Raw genomic sequence first — 19,722 nt, 5'->3', positions numbered from 1 at the left:
CAGGGCCCACATTATGCAGTTCATAACCACCTGTAACTCTAGTGCAGAAGACCTAGTACTCTTGGCCCCCAAAGACACGTGTGTGCATACATATGGTCTACATAAACCCACACAAGTACACAAATATATACAGTAATTAAATGAATATGTCTTTAGAAATAATAAGTAAATGTTTACATTTCTGATGCCTTACTTGCCATGGAACTTCCTACATTAGCCTTGAAACAGCCGTTTTTCCTTTTCTGCCAGACTTTATTTTTCCTGTTTCTCTTTTCTCTGTACTAGACAATATGAAACATCCCTCGAAGGCAACTTGATCAATCAGGAGATGATGCTAAGGCGACAAGAGGAAGAAATGCTGCAGCTGCAAGCCAGGATGGCTCTCCGACAGTCGCGGCTGAGCCTGTATCCAGGGGACACGGTCAAAGCTTCCATGCTTGACGTCTCTAGAGATCCGCTAAGGGAGATGGCCCTGGAGACAGCCATGACCCAGAGAAAGCTCAGGGTGAGGCTGTTTCACCCACTGCGTCCAGACTTGCTCTTTGATGATCAGTAGTAGGTTTTCTTCAGTGGAACAGCCACAGATAAGCCGCCCATCATGTGGCAAATAGCCTCTCACACATGTTCCTGTCTGAGACCCCCTCTCAACTCAGCGGGTCACAGAGAACAGGTTTTTTTTTTAAAGATCTGAAAGTAGAAAGAATACTAGTGAGGAAGAGGATGGGGGCTGAGGAGAGGCCAGAAGAGAGTAGAGAACCGTGGTTCCGGTCAGTCTACATCATGTACATGTACGGGAGGGTCGTGATAAAACCCGCTGTTTATAATTAATGTATGCTAAGAAAAGCTGCTATAGCTATCCTAAAGATGCCTGTAGGTGAGATTGAGATCCCAAAAGTTCTTGTTGGGATCAGACATTTTGCGCGATATTAAAATTGATATTTCACTGCTTATATTATTTCAGTTTCAAAATATCATTAGGGGGCTGTCAAGTGGCTTAACGGCCTTTATGACTTCTGTTTGTATGTAGGCCTGGTTGTACCTGCCTCTACTCCCTACACTCAGGAAACTGGGGCAAAGGAATTGTGACATTGAGATTAGCCTGGGTGGCATAGAAACTCTGTGGCCAAACTGGGCTTCATAGAAGCAAGATCATGTCTTTAAAAAGGAAATGTACGTGTATTTTCCAGCATGGTAGATTGTCTTTTTAGAATAGGACAATTAGGGAGGGCAACTGGCTTTATTCAGTAGAACAGGAAGCTGCTTTTTTATAGTAAGAGATTCATTACCCTATAAATCAAGAGATGAGCTATGCAGCTCAAGGCTAGCTCAGAAGCAGGAATATTTTTAAGTTCATTCCACAGCTCTGCTCAGCCCTTTGAAGAATCTTGATGCTTACTGAGTCTCTTTTTATCACCATCATCATCGTTAACATCATCCTATGCGCATGAGTGTTTTCCTTGCATATATGTCTGCATGAATGCACACCTAGGGCCAATAGAGAACAAAATACCATGTGGAGCCCCCTAGAACCGGTGCTTCAGAAGATTATGAGCTGCAGTTCCCTGAAGGAGCAGCCTGAGTTGACTGCCGAGCCCTCTCTCCAGCCCTGCCGAGCCTCTCAGAGTCTCTCAGGGCTGAGCTAATGCCAAGACTCAGGTTCTCACCACAGTGTTGAACGGAAAGGCTGCATCTCAGTTTGATTGGGGATGGCTTTTCTGTTTGCAGTGTTTTTCTTTAAGTACTAGACCATGAACATTGCAGTGAACTTGCACTTCTTTCTCAAGGAGTACTGTGAGCATTTCATCACCCTAATCTTTTGTGTGTGGAATTAATTCTTTAAACACTATACCAGTCCAAAGTTTTAGACTGACAATTAAAAAAAACTAAATGTGTTCTCAGCTAACTGGAAGAAACTTAATGAAAGCTTGCTAGTTAAACAGCCAAACCTGTTCAAAATGAGGCAGTGAGAAGGGTGTCGTACAGTACAGGGTTGGCTTCAAATGTGATAATTCTATTACAAGTGTGGAGGGCACTCCCATGTGCACACCTTTTCCCAAGCCTTAGTTTCAGACAGCACATGAATGTATATAGCACAGAGGTGCACACACCGTAAAACCTCTGCATAAAGCATGCTCCACGTCTGTTCTAAGCAAAACCCAGTGTCCTTCACTGAAAGTTTCTACATTTGTTTCGTAGTTTCCCGTTCTGACTCGTGATTTGTTATCCACTGTTTCCTTTTAAATAGTGACCTAGGACAATGGTAAAGATAATTTATTCTGCTTATATAACTTGCAGAACTTCTTTGGCCCTGAGTTTGTGAAGATGACAGTTGAGCCGTTTGTATCTTTGGATCTGCCACGGTCTATCCTTGTAAGTAGTAACGCCAGCTCCAGTCCCTCTTAGGAAATGTGTCCGGTGATTCTCTAAAGCAAGTCGGAATGTTCAAGTGCTTCTTCTTTTTTTTTTCCCAGTTGCAGACCAAGAAGGGGAAGAGTGAAGACCAACGGAGGAAAGTAAACATAATGCTTCTGAGCGGGCAGAGGCTCGAGCTCACCTGTGACACCAAGACCGTCTGCAGAGATGTCTTTGACATGGTCGTGGCTCACATCGGCTTGGTGGAGCATCATTTGTTTGCTCTCGCAACCCTCAAAGGTATCTCGAGGTTCTGATTCAGAGTTCCCAATGGAAAACCTGGCATCGAGATGCATCCTGTACCCCTTCCCAAGCCACGCTTCGTTGGGGGAGAAGTCATAAATAGGCAGGTCGGTTGGCGCTGAGAAGCAGAAGAGACTTGGGGACTTTTCCTTCATTGTGTTTGTGAGGCTCCTCCCACATCTATGGAGTTTTTGTTTTTGTTTTTTTTAATGCTTGAGCCTTAAAAATGAATAATTCATTCTGTAGAGTCACCCTATAAGTGTGCAATTAGTGCCTTTTCTTTTAAATCCTGACTTAAAAGCAGCCCCGGAGGGGTGGAGAGAGCTAGGACCTAGGGCTTACTGACTCCCACACCCTCTCTCACTCCCACCCCCAGCCTGGACTGACCAGATAGTGTTGTCTACAGAAAGATAGTTTTGAGACAGATCTCTATTCATTTCTTAAAAACATTCTGTACGAATCAGGCTTTGTAGAATAGCCGCTCAATTCGTAAATAATAGTTAATACTGCAGAACTGTGTTCTCAGTGTTGCCTTCCAGCATACTTCCTCTTGCTATTTGATTATTGTATCAGCCTGCAGTGTGGAATCCAGCATTGTCCTGGTCTTACAGACAGGGGGAATGGGGTCTGCGCTGGGAAAGGAATTTACTCTCACAGGCAGTAAAGGTGTGACGGGGCTCAGTCCAGGTCTCAGCCTGGTTTTGGAAAGGCTGATCCGTACTGAACCCAGCCATACAGAACACTCCGCCCCTGCAGTGCTTCTGACGGATCTTGTTCTTTTTTTAATATATTCAACAGCAATGAAGACATCAAAGAAAATCTCTCCATGCTTTCTGAATGCCTTTCTCATTCTGTTTCAGAGAATGAATATTTCTTTGTTGATCCTGACTTAAAATTAACCAAAGTGGCCCCGGAGGGATGGAAAGAAGAACCGAAGAGAAAGGGCAAAGCCGCTGTCGATTTTACTTTGTTTTTCCGAATTAAATTTTTCATGGATGATGTTAGCCTGATACAGTGAGTGTACAAGGGTTTCTCTTTTGCTCTTTCTGGGCCCGCTCTGCTGACCTCACTAACCTCCTGGCACCGAACCCCCTGACTTGGGCCCAGGATGATTTCTCCTTCATTCAGAGGCAGTGCAGTGCTCCTCCCTGGTCCGTGTTTTGGCCACCACCATTTCAGTCACTAGTGCTCATTCGTGATTAAAAACCACTCCGGAAAATCCCATCAACAGTTTTCATTCCTTCCAAGTTATGTGTAGTTCTGGGTGTTTTCATGAATCTGTCACCCTTTTACACTGCGCCTAGGACACTAGCTGCCCCTTCATCCTGGAACCCGTGCCGTGTTCACCTTCTGTCCATTAATTACTGCCTCATGTCATCGGTTCATGAAGCTGCTGCTTACTGGTGGCTCCAAAGCACAGGAGTGGTGACTGGCCACTCTGGCAGGCCAGGGAGCTGTACGGTGCTTTCTTAAAGTGAACAGGTGAAGGTTGTTGACTCAGTGAGGTGGTGAGACACTTGGAGGCACTTCCCTGACGTCTGTACCTCACCTCCTACTGTACTGAAACCCTGCAAACGTGCGCTTAGGGAGATGCGCTGTGTAAGGTCTGGTGCTTTCCATCAGGGGTTTGTGCAGCTCAGGAATGTGAGTACGGCCTGCAAACTAAGGGGCTGCCAGTACTGCCCTTAAACAAATGCTTTTTTAAAATATTTTTTATTGAAAAAAAAACTATAATAAATTGTGATCACATCTCCCCTTCCTTACCTCCCCCATATCCTCCCTACTTACTCAACTTCACACCCTGCACTCGCTCCCCCCCCCCTCTCATATAACAAAACAAACAAGAAAATGAAACACACACAAAGGCCTACAAAACCAGAAAGCAAAATACACAAGCAAATGGCCAGTAAGACAAAAAACCCAAATGGACAAAGTAAAAAAGCAAAACAAGACGGGTCTACAAACGACCGCTGAGCTGGGTTTGTGTTGATTACCTGCTCCTAGGCATGAACCTGCTCTTACGGATGGGCACTGCGCCCAGTGAGACTCCATAGGAGAGCTATCAATTGCAGATAACTTCTTTGGTTAGTGGTAGGAGCCCGAGTCTACTCCCCACTCTCACTGACTAGTGCCTGTTGGGCTTGAACCTCTGCAGGCCCTAATTGTGCTGCCAGTTTCTGCACCAGTCCTGTTTTGTATATGCACAGTGCTGTTTTCCTCCGGTGTGTTCATCTTGCAGTCTTTCACCTCCTCTACCACAGAGCTCCCTGAACCCTGAGGGCAGGGCTTGATGGAGACAGGATTCTTTAGGCCCGGATACTCCAAAGTCTCTCACTTTCTGCATACTTCCCTACAGTGGCTCTCTATTTCTGTTCCCATTTACTGCAGGAAGAGGCTTCCTGATGGTGGCCAAGTGAGACAGTGGTCAAACTCACACTTCTTTGTGTGCCCTAGAACAGCCTAACAACAACCATAGTTAGAAATACGTTAGAGACGGTGCCTATGATCAAAGCCCTCCCACGGTTCGACATCAAAAGTCAAGGTATCTCTGTGCATCTGTGTTTTCACAGGCATAACCTAACCTGCCATCAGTATTACCTTCAGCTGAGAAAAGACCTTCTGGAGGAGAGAGTGCACTGTGATGATGAGGCATCCCTGCTCCTTGCATCCTTGGCTCTCCAGGCAGAGTATGGAGATTATCAGCCAGAGGTAGGGTTACTTTTCCAGTCCCAGATGAAGGAGGTATCGGTAGATTTGTTTACTTTCTATCTGCGTTTTGCTTTGCTTTGCTGCTGGAGATCAAAACCAGGGTATGCTGAGTTACATTTGCATTCTTAGCAAAATCATGGTTGATCTTACAATTATCTTAAACTCCTTGGTTCCTCAAAGTGCCCTGGCTCACCACACATAGTCCTATCCCAGACTTGGGATCTGATTTTTCTGTTTCAATTTGTCTTGTTTTGGAGGTTAGGGCTATTTAGCTCCAAACCCTCTATCCCCCATGTTCTGAGCAATAGAGGAAGAGACATGTTGGTTAAGCATGGGCTGGAGGACCCTGCCTTTCACACAGATCCACACAATGGCAGGGCGTGAGCCAGGCAGAGGTCATGGTATGAAAATCCACGTTCAAAGCTCCGTGTTCTTAAATGGAAGAGTCCTATCAGGAAACAGATAACTGCAGTCTGCCCCCGTAGCAGCATCCTTCATTACAACATTACTCCGTAATGACACAAGGTGTCCTCTCATAGATAATATGTCCAGCTATTCTGCCTTACCAAAGAAGAGGGAGATGCATTCTGTAGTGGGAGGCAAAAGCAGAAAGAACTTTAAGACCGGAATAAGAGGCTTCACATCAGTGATAGGTGGGTGGGAGTGTTCACAACAGCCTTCTTCCTCCTAGGTTCATGGTGTGTCCTACTTTCGCCTGGAACATTATCTGCCTGCCAGAGTGATGGAGAAGCTTGACTTATCCTACATTAAAGAAGAGTTACCCAAACTGCATAACACCTATGCAGGGGCTTCTGAGAAGGAGACAGAGCTAGAGTTCTTAAAGGTAAGCTTGCAGGGTGACTGGTAATAAGCAATGTCATAGGCTCAGGATGAGCAGGAGTTGGAGGACACATCTAGAAGGTGGGAGGCACAATCTCACCCTCTGCAGTCTCGGGCTACCTGTTTCCTGCCTGAAACTACAGCAACTTAATTCTCCTTTGTGAAAGGGAAAAGATGACAGTTTATGGTCAGGGGCACTGTGCAGGACAAAACTTTTATTTGTACTCAACACCTACCTGACTATGGCTCCCATGGTCTTCAGCCTGTTCTGAACTCTGAAAAATCAAGCTGCACCATAAGAAAAAGTTGAATTTGATGACTGAGTAGGAGAAGTTCGCACTGGTTCTGGAACTGCTTGCCCTTGTTCTAAATGTGTGAATTGGTCTTTGTATGAAAGATAATTAACTCACATAGATACACAAAGTCGTGTGAGTTTTGTCATCAGCTCCCTATTAGCTCGCAGGTAACTAAAGTGCATTTGTGATAGGAAAGCTAGAACTAAGCTGTCAATATAAGAAACTTTGAGAATGTTCTCCTGTTTCAGCAGCCACAGGAAGAGTATACCTTCTGTTTGCTGATCCATAGTGTAGACAGGCATGTTTCTCTTTCCACTCGTATCTCGGAAGAGGTGCCATAACATCTCTAAAGTTTTATCTTTAGATAAGATTCACGATAAGAAAGCCGAAACGTGTTGCTCTCAGTGCACACTTAGGGTCAGTGTGAACTCAGTCCTCAGTGCACACTCAAGGTCAGTGTGAACTCTGCCCTCTTGTAGCCATTGTGTTCAGTATTTGGAAGAGCTAAGTAGCAGTGTGCATTTTTACAAGGATGCTGCAGCTCCCCAGCACCCCCCCCACTTGCAGCACGGGTCCCTCTGTTCCACCTCGGAGACGGCTGTTTCTCCTCTCCTTTCCATCTTAGCCTTGAGGGTAGGTGAGACATGATGGCTTTAAATTCATTTATTTTTAATATTATTTGTATTTGTGTGTGTGTATGTATGTGTGTGTGTGTGTGTGTGTGTGTGTGTGTAAAGCGGTTGGAGCTTTTCTTTCTCTGTTTCATCCAGAATGAGTGAGTGTTTTTCTTAGTGCCTGAGTTTTCTCTTTTCCTTCTTTTATTCTTTCTTTTCTTTTCTCTCTGGTTCATGAAGAGTAAACCAACTCCAAAGCTGCCACCTTGTCAGTGAGGGACCCTAAAGCCAGAGAAAAAAGAAGACTATTAACTAATCCTCCCTTTTCTTTTCTCTTTCTTTTATTTTTTTTTAAGATTTATTTATTTTATATGTTTGAGTACACTGTAGCTGTCTTCAGACACACCAGAAGAGGGTGTTGAATCCCATCACAGATGGTTGTGAGCCACTATGCGGTTGCTGGGAATTGAACTCAGGACCTCTGGAAGTGGTTCCAGTTCTCATAACCACTGAGCCACCTCTCAAGCCCAAGCCCCACCCCCTTTTTTAAAAAATTAATCCCCTGTTGCGAACAGCAGGAGCTAATTACCAGAAGCCAGAGGTAGATAGCAAAGAGTTGAAGAAGGAGAAAAACTTTAGCCTCACAATCACTGCCCCCAGCCATCACTTCCTTTTCTGGGAAACCTTGTGCTGGTGAGCTGGTTACCAGCAATTGGCTTCATTGTTACTGCAAGGACTTCTTGTTGCTTCTTTTAGTGGTTTTCATGTCCCAGCTCAGCGCTCTCGGCCTCATCCACCCTTACAAGTTCTTTAAATGTCTGACACTGGGCTCCTTCCTCTGTTGAGGCCTTTGATGCATTTTGGGTTTGTTTTCATTTGTCACTTAAAGTGAGTACTGGGAATACTGTGTTGGAACGTGGATGTCAAGTGTTACTGAGTGCATTGACCCCCATCCTCCTCCCCCCCCCCCCCCCCCGTACGCCACTGTGTATGTTCCAACAGGTCTGCCAAAGGCTGACAGAGTATGGAGTTCATTTTCACCGCGTGCACCCTGAAAAGAAGTCACAAACAGGAATACTGCTGGGTGTCTGTTCCAAAGGTGTGCTTGTATTTGAGGTTCACAATGGAGTTCGTGCCTTGGTCCTTCGCTTCCCATGGAGGGAAACAAAAAAGATTTCCTTTTCAGTATGTCTATTTTAAACTTTTTATTATATTGTTCACTGGTGTAACCAATTTTAACTGTAACATGTTTAATGACTTGCCATAGCAAACCTTAGTGCTACTTAAAGCTCTTTCTCCTTAGTTACAGATGATCTGACTGAAATTTTGTTTCTTTCTATTTTGGGTTTTGTTTTGTTCTTTTCCCAAAGCATAAGGATTCATACCCAACTGGTTATATGCTCAATTAACTGGAGTTAAATTACAACTAAGTTGAACTCTGCTAGATGAAAACTTGTCTTACAGCCATAGTCTCTCAGGAAGAGAACTGCCATTGACAGTTATCTCCCTTCTAATAGGCCTGTCAAGCCCAAGGGTGGATCTCCCATAGGCCTGATATGTGAGTCCAGAGGTCCAGTGGCCACTGAACGTTATAAACTGGTCTCATGACTTTCTGCAGTTTGAGATTTTACAGTATGCCCTCTACAGTAATAGAATTGGAAAGGTGACTTTTAGGGGAAAATTAATTTTAAACAGTAGTTATCTCTAAAAACATTCTGACTTTAAATGTGGAGTATCTGAACATAACAGTGACATCTGCCACATTTCAGAGAAAAACAAAAAAAATTTTGAGTATTTATGTTCTAACGATATTTGAGGGTTACTGATGTTTGTGTTGACATGGGTTCTCACAAAAATAATTTTCATAAGAATATAAAGATTAGGCTGTATTATGAATAAGGTACCTTTAAAAATCAGCTCTATATATCTAGGGGTTGGTTGCTTCCTATGAGACTTAGAGTTTCCCCCAGAGATTGACAGATAATAATTTATTCATCCAGGAAAGCCCACATAACCTTTATCTTCCCCAAACTGTTGAAACCAGGAAATTACCTAGACTTAGTTTAATTTTTTCAAGTGGGAACTTAGTAGAACAAGTTTGTGAAGGAAACTTAGATAACTATTACCTTCTACCTCCTCTAAGCTCTCAGAAGCCCTCCCTCGAGTGCATTTCCTGTCCACTCAACCAGCCAACAGAACCAAACACTCTGCTAATTTGTCTCACACAGCACATTGTCTGTATGAGCCTTTTGTAATTCCTCTGGACCTATAAGTCCCTTCTGTCAGGCTCTGCCTTTGGCTGTTTATCCTAGATCCTGGTCCTGTACTTTTAAAGACTGTCTGAGTAGACTCTCCCTTTCATGTTAATGCTTTGATCACTAGGGTTACAGCTGTGGATATTAGTGTCTTTGAGAGCTATATATCAACAGGAAAGGGGTATATTAGTTAGGGGAGAAATAACCAGCTGTGTCCATAATCAAGATTCTGGCTTGACGACACCGTATTTTGTCCTGTTCTAGAACTTACTGGGCTTTATTTTTAACAAAGTGAAACCAGGTTCCATCCCAGAGATTCAGGAGCAACAATATCTACCTAGAACTTAAGAATGCTGCTCTAATTTATTGGATTTATTATAATGTCTTTTTCTTTTTTTCTATCATTCATTTTTATACTTGCATTTTGTGTATGGTATTAGTATTAGTTTCTTATTAAAAGTGTAAAGATCTTTAATGTAAATTTATTTAAGAAGTCTGTTTAAACTTTTATACATCAGTAAGGCTATTTTATGAGTGCAAGTGTTTTAGGTAATATATGATTTGTGGCTTTTATTAAATTTGGCTTTTCTGTGCCTATTTCTGTGTTTGAAATAAAGATAATAGAGACTAGTTTGCATAGTAGATAATAGATGGAATAGAATCTAACTGAATTAAAGTAAATGTCCATTATTTGCTGCGTCCCCTGCCTTGTTGGAAGCATCTTTTTCAAATGTGTAGGGACCCTGCAAGCTTCAGTGCATACCACCGGTTCTAGGAGGCTCTCTTCTCTAGGTTACATCATCTTTCAGGAAATATCAGCCAAATGAAATTGGCTTGTTATTTTTCTACTTTTCTTGAACTTGATAAAAATAGCCATCTCTAAATATTAAAGTATTTAGTGTCTCAAGCCATGTCTGGTATCACTGCAGCCATGTTTCCTTTCTTTATTCCCCACCCTGTTGTCTGGGAGGCTCATGCAGCCAAGACTGTGTTCCTAGGCTCCAGTTCTTCTCTTGATGCCTCCTCCCCTTCCTCCTCCCCCCACATACCTGGGAATGCAGGGATACACACACACACACACACACACACACACACACACACACACCTGCCTAGCTACCTACATTTTTCTTGACTTCCCAAATGCACCATCAGGGCTTTGTACCACCCAGATTCTCCTTAGCCAGATCAATTCTTAGCACTACTTTTAATTTTTAAAATGTCTTTTTAACTGTTCTTTACTTGGGGTACTGAATACTTAGTTCTTACCATGTTTATTAATATTTGCAAATATTCCCATAGACTCAAAATATAAGAGTGATTTCTAAAACTTCCTTCAATTTGGGAGGAACATGTTCAAAATACATAACGTCCATGAATACTGCCTTACAGTTATTCTGGATACTTTAAGATTTATTTGTTTTCATTATATGTGTGTGGGTACTATGCTAACACATATGTCTGTTCCACCTGTGTGCGGTGATCATGGAGGCCAAAAGACGGTGTTGGGTCCCTTAATCTGAGAGTATGCTAGGTACTAGGTGCTAACAGCCAGGTCCTCTGTAAAAGCAGCCATTGCTTTAACCACTGACTCATCTCTCCAGCCTCCCCTGGACAGTATTTTAAGATTCCCTTGATGAATGGAGTACAGGATGATTGAAGCCACAGTTGCTCAAAGTGGCAGTTAATACTAATTTATGTGTCAAGTTTGTTTAGTTATAGAATTATAGTTCCTACATTTATATTTATATATGGTATCAGTTAAAGGGCACTTATTCTAATAATTGGAAATATAAACATCTCAACATATTAATTGTAGGTTAAAATATTTGGTCATATAGAAAGTCATAGGAAAACGTCCTAATTACAAATACCTCTGCTTACTATTACAGAAAAAGAAAATCACATTACAGAACACATCAGACGGAATCAAGCATGCGTTCCAAACGGACAGCAGCAAGGCATGCCAGTACCTGCTACAGCTATGTTCCTCACAGCACAAATTCCAGCTGCAGATGAGGGCGCGACAGAGCAACCAGGATGCCCAAGACATAGGTAAGGGGGCGTGGCCTGCCTCACGTGACTGGGGGCGTGGTCTCCCGCTCGTGATTGGGGAATGGCCCGCTTCCTGAGGCTGGTGCCTGACGAGAGACTTCTACCACACATTTTTAAAAGAAACTCAGAAAGTGTTTAGGATAAAAACTCGCAGGGCATCCCGGGTCATCCCTTTGTGTAAATTAAGTCTAGAAAGCAATCTCTTCATACGTGTTTAAAAGGTTTAACTGTGCCGGTGGCTGCAGCTATGAAATGATAAAAAGCAGAGTTTTTAAATGATCCTATTTCATACATGTGAATGCTTTGCCTGAGTGTAAATTTGTGTATCACATGTGTGCAGGGCCCACAGAAGCCAGAAGACAGAATCAGGTTCTCTGGAACTGTAGTTACAAATGGTTGTGAACCATCTTGTGTGCTGGAAATCAAACCTGGGTCCTGTGGAAGAGCAGGCAGTTAGGGCTCTTTGGAGCCACCTTAAGGGATGATACCTGTCTGGCTCTGGGTTCCCCATGACTCCTAAGAGCTCTGAGAGGTCACGGTTGACTTGGGTATGAAGGACAATGTCAAATAGTTTGGAGACCAGTGTAGCAAGGAACATGGCAGACAGGATAAAGGCAGGAAAAGTGGCACCCCGACAGTGGACCATCTCTGTCTGGAGGCTGTGATGAGTAACTATAGCAACCAGGACAGTGGGTTTTCAGCTGCAAAAATAACCCAACTCTAGACAGGAGTCTCTCAGACAGAGCTGAGATTTAAAGCTTATTTTGCACAACCACATGTTGAGATTAAAGTGATTTGAAATTTCTCCTTTCTAATAAATCCTTACAGACTTAAGTGGATCACTCCGAAGTATGTGAGTTAAAGTTTAATAACATACACGGGTGACCCATGTTTCTGAACTTTTTTCCAGGACTTTCTCATTCTAAGTCTTACAGAAAAGGTTTTTTCTATCGTATGGCCTGGGGGAAGACAACTGTGAATACACATTTCTCACCTCAGGATCAAAGTAGAGACCATATGCTCCCCTAAGGGAAAGATTCCAGGGGCTTATGGGAACCTACAAAATCAGTCTTTGGAAATTAGGTCCCCAGGATCTGCATTTTAACCTAATTATTGCCTCATATATAACTTTAAAAATACGATAGTGGTGACTTTTAGTAAATTACCTTTTATCTTCCCACTTTGCTTTGCTAAAAATTGTAGGTGCTTTTATATATTTTTAAAGCACAACAAGGAATCAAACCTACCAGAGCTATCAGCATTTGGATTTGGATCATTGCTCAATCCAAACCCGATTGGAACTGTGAGAGGTTGTACCTTTTAAATGTGGTAGAGTGGGGAGAATCAGAAAAGTCTGAAGTTGAATCTTGCTCAGCATTTCACAGAAAGTACAGCTTGGGTGTCCCTGATTCAATTTTTTGGGGGGGGGGAAGGACCAAAAATGTTCCATATGTTTATGTTTTTAAGAGTTTAGAATATCTACAGACATATAAGGAGGTGCATGTGAAGGATGGGACCTAACCGTAGACAGTCTGTCTCTGTCTCATCTTCACATCACGCGTGCAAGCCTGGAAGTAACTGTGTGTCTCCTTTCTGTGTTCTGGCTAAGCCCTCTCGGAGGAAGTCAAGCACTGGACTTCCATTTGAAGTGTCTGTTGAGCACTCAGAGTTTCAGCTCTTAGAGGATTTTAGATTTTAGAATTCACATTAGGGGAATGCGTCACTATAGGCAAGTATGATTATCATCTGAAGCAAACTTTCTGATGTTTAAACCAGACTGTTAGAGACTCAGAAGCCTCGGTCCTGCTACAAAAGTCTTAGTTCTTCAGTCTGTAAGTGTTTGATCTATGTATCAAAGGGTTGTTACAAAGTAACATTCACACCTATAGAGCACTTCAAGGGTATCCAGCAGGCCAGGCTTGGCCATACATTGAACTGCAATGTACTTGTGTCATATTAAGGTCCTGGTTCAATTCTCACCAGTGTTTTATCAGTCCCTCTACTACTAATCGGTGATACACAGGCTACACTGGCAGTGTGCTGTGTGCTTCTGTGCCATGCACTCCGTACCGTGCAGGAGGAGCAAGGCCGTGGGAAAAGGACCGTAGGAAAGAAGTGAATCTTCAGAGTCTCAGTTTCTCTCTCCACAAAAGAGAGCAGAGCGCCCTTCACATTTCACAGACTCTGTTCAGGTTTCTGATAGCTAGGTGTTCCTGAACTCATGGAGAAAACACTTCAGGGTGGCACTGTTTGTATACTTTTCCATATCGTATAAAAACCCCCAAAGTGACCCCACTTTGAGATGAGTGACCCCACAAGTGAGAATTACTGGCATAACCCACAGGAGGTTGGTGGGCTAGCATATGTGTGCCCGCTGTGAATATTGGACAGTGTCAATTTTTTAGAAACCGTAAAGCCGTGAAGTCGCAGTTTTACTAATAAGGAAATGGGTTCTGAGTAGAAACCGCCTCCCATAATTAGATGGCTGTAAGAGTCCAGTTTAGGGTGCATCCTTGGTCTCCTCACGGCTGCAGGTGCTACTCCTGTTTGAAGAGTTTGCATATGGCTGATTTTCATGGAACAGAGGAACAGGTCGTTTATTCAGCACTTACTATTAGGTAGCAAATACTAAGGAATAACAGTATAAGACGACTCTCAGAATAGCCTACGGGAACGCCGACATGAGGGAAGCAGAGTGCTGGAGGGACTGAGCAGAGGCAGCGTGGACTGGAAGGTGCAGGTCGCAGGCTCGATGTGCAGCTAGCAAGGCTGCGAGCTCCGGTCTGAAGCACAGCACTGGTGATAGACTCCGGCTCCTACTGTCTTCAGCTTTTGGTACATGCTGGAACATTTGCTGACATGGTCCAGGAGAAGGCAGTGGATGGATGCGATCAGCAGTGGTTACTCACACCCTGCATCTGAGGCAGGCAGCTGTGGGTGCATTTGGAAGGGACAGTCCTCACCATGTTCAGGAAACAAAACCTAACTGAACTGGTCACCATTATTGCTGCCATCTTTGGTGTTCGCCATCTTTGAATTGATTGTTTCCTTCTTAGATTAAAGAGTCTTCTCATAGTAAAAGAGAATAAAAACAAAGTTAACCACTCTAATAAAAGGCCCCACATTCTAAGTTTAAGATGATTGGGAATTCTGCGGTATGAATGAAGACTGCTTCGGTGTCACAGACAAGGACCACTGCCCTGGTGATAATGGGGCATGTTACTCAAGGCTCATTTTGATGCATAAACATTAAAATCGCAATGCCTTTCAACCCATTATCTACCTAAAATTAAGTACTGTTAATCTTGTAGGCAGGAGAAGATCAGAGGTGGCATCTAAGTCATTGTCTGACATGCTGTCACACTCACTACAGAGTGCACCCCTACCCTACAGTTACGGTGGGGCCCAGAGAGCCATGTGTGGTCCGGTTAGCCTAATTCACAACAGAAAAGCATCCAAGGCTCTGTTCTACAGTCACCTTGTGTGATACAGCAGTTTTGCTAAGAGCTTCCGCTGTCACATACTGCTGTGATGATGGAGAAGAACCAAGGGCTGGACCTAAAAGTTTTCTAAATGTAACTTCTACAAGCAGGCTTTTGGTCTTCACTGAGTAGTGAACAAAACTTAAGTATGAACAATTCCGTGTTTACAGATATGAGAAGAGGAGGAAGGCTGGGGCTCTTTGTCCTCATTCATTTGGAAGGTGGTGGAGACAGGAAGGTGGGGTTGGCATGGTGCTGACATAACTCGAGAATTCATCCTGAAGGCTCATCGCAGCCTTGCTGAGCTCCAGCTCGTGTGGAGTAGAGTTGTGTATTCATTCAAGGGTCCTTTGTGCTCTCACAGAGGGCTCTACCGTCTTCCCAGCCTGTAGTAAGCTTTTAGAACTATACCAGTGATGAAGGACTTCCTCTCTGGGCAAAGCTCTCCTCCGCCGAGCTGCTTTTGCAGGCTCGGCAGTCGCCTGCTTTCACCTCCCTTCTCTCCGTTCTTAGTGTGCTGGCATGTGAGCAGAAACACTCTGAATGTTAAATGTCCCGTTAATGTGGAAAGCCATAAGGGACTTGGGGTGTGCCAGCCTAAGTCACAGACGACATCACAGGATGAAAGAGAGTTTATAGGTGAAGTCGGAAATGCTCAGGCTTAGGCTGGTGAAAGCGAAAAGGATGGAGAGATGGGTGAAAGCAGGACCTTGTGACTCCTGAAACCCCCGGTCGCCAACTATGCAGCTGCCAGCCGGTGCTAGCAGTTGACATGATTAAAACCTGCATGCTGTCTCTCACCTGTTGAAATAACCCTTCTCCTAAAGGTGTTCCCTCATGTAAAGCAATCCTATTTCCTTGTAGAGAGAGCTTCGTTTAGGAGCCTGAACCTGCAAGCAGAGTCTGTTAGAGGATTTAATATGGGCCGCGCAATCAGCACTGGCAGCCTGGCCAGCAGCACCTTCAACAAACTTGCCGTCCGACCCCTGTCAGTGCAAGCTGAGATTCTGAAGAGACTGTCCTGCTCAGAGTGGTCGCTTTACCAGCCACTGCAAAACAGTTCAAAAGAGAAGAATGACAAAGCTTCCTGGGAGGAAAAGCCTAGAGGGATGAGCAAATCGTATCACGATCTCAGTCAGGCCTCTCTCTGTCCTCGTCGGAAACAGGTCATTAACATGGAGTCCCTCCCACAAGCCTTTGCGGAGCTGGTGGGAAAACCATTGCACCCGATGGCAAGATCTGACACAGAGTCACTGGCAGGACTCACAAAGCTTAATAAGTAAGAGCATGATTGACTAACCCAAAGTAGATCCTTTTAAATCCCTCCTGCCATGCATTTGTTTTCATTTAGACGTTATATTGTCGCCATATTCTTTTTGCATTGACACTTCCCCTCCTGCCTTCCTCTTCCCTCTGTAGTTCAAAGTCTGTTGCCAGTTTAAATAGAAGCCCCGAAAGGAGGAGCCATGAATCAGACTCATCCATTGAAGACCCTGGCCAAGCATATGTTGTAGGTCAGCACTGCCGAGCTTTTCTCTTTTCTCCCGTAGCTAACTCGAGCACTAGCGAAGCGAGCAGAGCTGTGCTAATTGCCAATTTGTTGCTGTGAGTTCCGTCTTCTACTCGCTCAGACTGTGAATGCCTGAAATGCCCCAAGTAAAAATCTGACTGAATTGGGGACTGCTTCATGCCAGTACTCCTTAGCGTGCTCTCGGTCAGGGAGGTCACGAGCATCCTAGAAAGCACCTGGGACTTGGACACAGCATTGCCTTCCCTTGGTGGCTTAACACGGGCCTGTGTGAGTGGGCTGGTAGTACTGAGTTTGCTTTGTGAAGAATAAGTCAGGTTTCTTTTAGTTTAAAAGCATGTTAATGGCCTCCAAACCTTACGTAACGGATGCAGACCTCTGTGGTTGATAGTTGGCAGTTTTTAATTGCCTTAACTTTTCCTCAGGTTTTACCTACTCGTTATTTGGGGCCTTTTAATTAGCCTTAGATTTTGGAATTGTGTGACTCTGAGTGCGATGCAGTGGTGTGTTTCTATAATTGCTGTGTAGGAGACTGAGGTTAGAAGATCATGAGTTCAAGACCAAGATAGAAAGACTCTGTCCCCACTAAAGGGGTGGAGGCCATTTCTATGAAAGTGGAAAGCCACATTTCTGTGCATATCTGAACATCACCAAAAGCTGAACAGTTCTTAGCCTTGTGCATCTTAAAAATGAAACTCAGGGAAGCCAAGTCAAGAGCTAAACTGGAGCACCAAAAGCTAAGCTAGTGCTCAGTGTTAGCAGCTGAAGGCACAGAGAGAAACAGGACCTATCAAATTCTACTCATTTTTTCTCCTTAGATGCAAAGTTGGGTCCTAGTTATCTGAAGCTAGAACTTCTGTAGTTGGATCAGAGACACATAAAATGAAGGGATCACACAGGAAGTCTACCTGGTATTGGAGAGGCGTTTGTAGCATGCAGTGTGGCTTTGTGAATGGGTGGTGGCACACCACTTCCGGAGGTCATGCTGTCGTCAACTGAGGTAGAATCAATGGAAAAGACCGAAGCAGTCACAAGGCAGGATATCATCCCATAGGATAACCTTATGTTGAAAATCAGAGAAAGGGAGGCCCTCAGCATTTTAGGAAATGATTTTCAAATTGTGCTCCCATATAATGAGATCTCACGAACTGTAAGCCTATCCCATCAGAAAGGCTCCAGTCTGCGTGAAATAGATCAAGAGAGTTAGAGCTGTTCCGTAGGAAAGCCTGCTGTGGGGATGCATGGCATGTAGTCCCAGCACTTGTGAGGTAGAGGCAGAGGGTCAAGAGTTTAAGGCAAGCCTCACCCTCTGTAGTGGGTTTGAGGCTAGCCTAGACTATATGAGACCCTGTCTCAAAAAAAGAAAAAAGAGTAGAGATTCAGATAAAGTGAACCTTTAAGATCTTCTTAATTTTCTGAATTAATATTTTATTTTATCCATTCTCATTGAGTATTACATTTTCTTTTACATTTGGACAGTGTTTTTGAGATTCATCTCATTGTAAATGTTTCTTTCACGTTTGATGTATCTAATTGTCATTGTCAGAAGCAGCACATTTGAGTTTAAATTTATGGGTCCAAAAAAATAAACATGCTTAATTACTATTCAAAAATAGAAAATATGCCCTTGTGATAAGACATTTCTCTAAGTGCAAATCAAGGAAAACAATGCTGCCTTGATGTTCTGTTGATTTTTTTTTTTTTTTTTTTTTTTTTTTGGTGTATGTGAAATTTTCAGAAAAAAAAATACTTCTATAGTTTCTTGCCATTTTATAAAAATGTCTAATAATTTAATTTGTACCACAGGAATGAGTTTGCCTAGTTCTGGAAAATCTTCATCCCAAGTACCCTTTAAAGACAATGGTAGGTGTTCGCGCTCTTTCCCTCCTACCCTCTCTGTTCTCGTTCCGTACATGATAAACGTGTGTGTAGGTGTGGAGACCGTCCTACTCCAAGGATCTAGGCCTGCGTCACAGTAAAGGATGTGCTGCTCTTCCATGTCACCACAGGGCGCTGGCACCTATGATTTCACTTCTGTTGATAATGAAATGAATGAGGGGTTAGGAAAGGAGAGAAAGTCTTGAGGTAATTCGAAAGGGATACTTGAGCTAAATCTTTATTGTGGTTCTTTCTTCAAATACCAAGGGAGTGTACTCAGTGGAGTCACAGAGGCAGGGATGAGTATTTCAGATCAAGGGCACAGGTGGATTAGGGACATGAACAGACAGGCAGAACTAATAGCAGGAATGGTGGTGCAGAAGCTCATAGGGCAGTGTGAGGTTGGAGGGACACACTGGGAGCAGTTGTGAGTCTTATCCTGAGGGTTAGAACCAAAGATTATAAACATGAGTCTTTTCAACTTAGACCCCAAGAAACAAAGCCAGAGGGAAGACCATGTGTGGACAGTGACTTCAATCTGTGTTCAGACAGTTTATAATTTAAAAAATGTTACATCTTATTTGGTCTTTCTAACAGCTTTATGGGTAGGAAAGAATATTCCATTAGTATCTGCCTATACATTACTTTGTTCCAAGTCTTACACTTAAATCCTGAAAGCACTAACTTTTTGTGTTAACAAAAAGCCTGGTGAGAATAAAGAAGGTTTGTAATGAAAGTTGGTGATGTCATTGGCTGGAGAGACAGCTCAGTGGTTAGAGCACTTACTTTTGCAGAGGACCTGGATTTGGTTTCCAGCACCCCATGGTAGCTCACAAAGGCCTGTTGATGCCCTTTTCTGGACTCCTTGGATACCTGTACTCTCGTACAAATACCCACAGAGAGATAGGCACATAATTCAAGATAAAAATGATATAGCTGAATTTAATGACTAGACATTTAGTTCTAATTTTCCTGATAGTAAAGGCAAAAAAGAAAATTGTGAAGTTAAACCATATAGAACTGGTGCTTTAAAGTGAGGCCGGACCATATAGAATTGTGCTGTGATGTGAGGCTGGACCATATGGAATTGTGCTTTGTGGCCAAAACTTCCAGCCCCGGCATGCTCACACGTTTCATTCTCCCATAGAAATCAACATGCCAGTTACTCGAGAATAAAAGTTTGTGTTGGAGATAGTTGCTTCAGAGACTGCAACTATAGGTGTTGTCTTCAGTACTCATGGAGAATGAAGAAGGGGTGAGGGTTGTTTGTATTTTCCTTCCCCATTACCAATCCTCAAAACAACTTAAGAGTCCAACTAAATAAACATGTGTGTGGGCCGGGGTCAGGGCGCGGCGCACTGACAGTCAGGCTTCTTACCTAGACTGGGTTTTGGTACTTGTGCAGCTTGCATA

At 43.5% G+C, this 19,722-nt stretch overlaps 1 protein-coding gene across 1 annotated transcript in view; it reads left to right on the top strand.

The window, feature by feature from the left end:
* PTPN13 (protein tyrosine phosphatase non-receptor type 13) overlaps positions 1-19,722 on the top strand; it is a gene marked incomplete at its 5' end in the record, with an annotated part of 122,866 nt that overhangs the window by 49,573 nt on the left and 53,571 nt on the right. Inside the window, 11 exons of the mRNA XM_080925731.1 lie at positions 286-505; positions 2,296-2,370; positions 2,472-2,652; positions 3,516-3,669; positions 5,226-5,364; positions 6,056-6,208; positions 8,117-8,299; positions 11,259-11,421; positions 15,768-16,182; positions 16,323-16,417; positions 18,238-18,294. Coding sequence (XP_080781857.1) covers positions 286-505; positions 2,296-2,370; positions 2,472-2,652; positions 3,516-3,669; positions 5,226-5,364; positions 6,056-6,208; positions 8,117-8,299; positions 11,259-11,421; positions 15,768-16,182; positions 16,323-16,417; positions 18,238-18,294 — 1,835 coding nt within the window. The remainder of the gene's footprint in view (positions 1-285; positions 506-2,295; positions 2,371-2,471; positions 2,653-3,515; positions 3,670-5,225; positions 5,365-6,055; positions 6,209-8,116; positions 8,300-11,258; positions 11,422-15,767; positions 16,183-16,322; positions 16,418-18,237; positions 18,295-19,722) is intronic.

The sequence above is a fragment of the Micromys minutus genome (genome assembly GCF_963924665.1).
Source record: "Micromys minutus genome assembly, chromosome: 11".
NCBI classification, from domain to species: Eukaryota; Metazoa; Chordata; class Mammalia; order Rodentia; family Muridae; genus Micromys; species Micromys minutus.
Note: the sequence above shows the minus strand (reverse complement) of the source record. Positions and strands in the feature narration are given on the sequence as shown.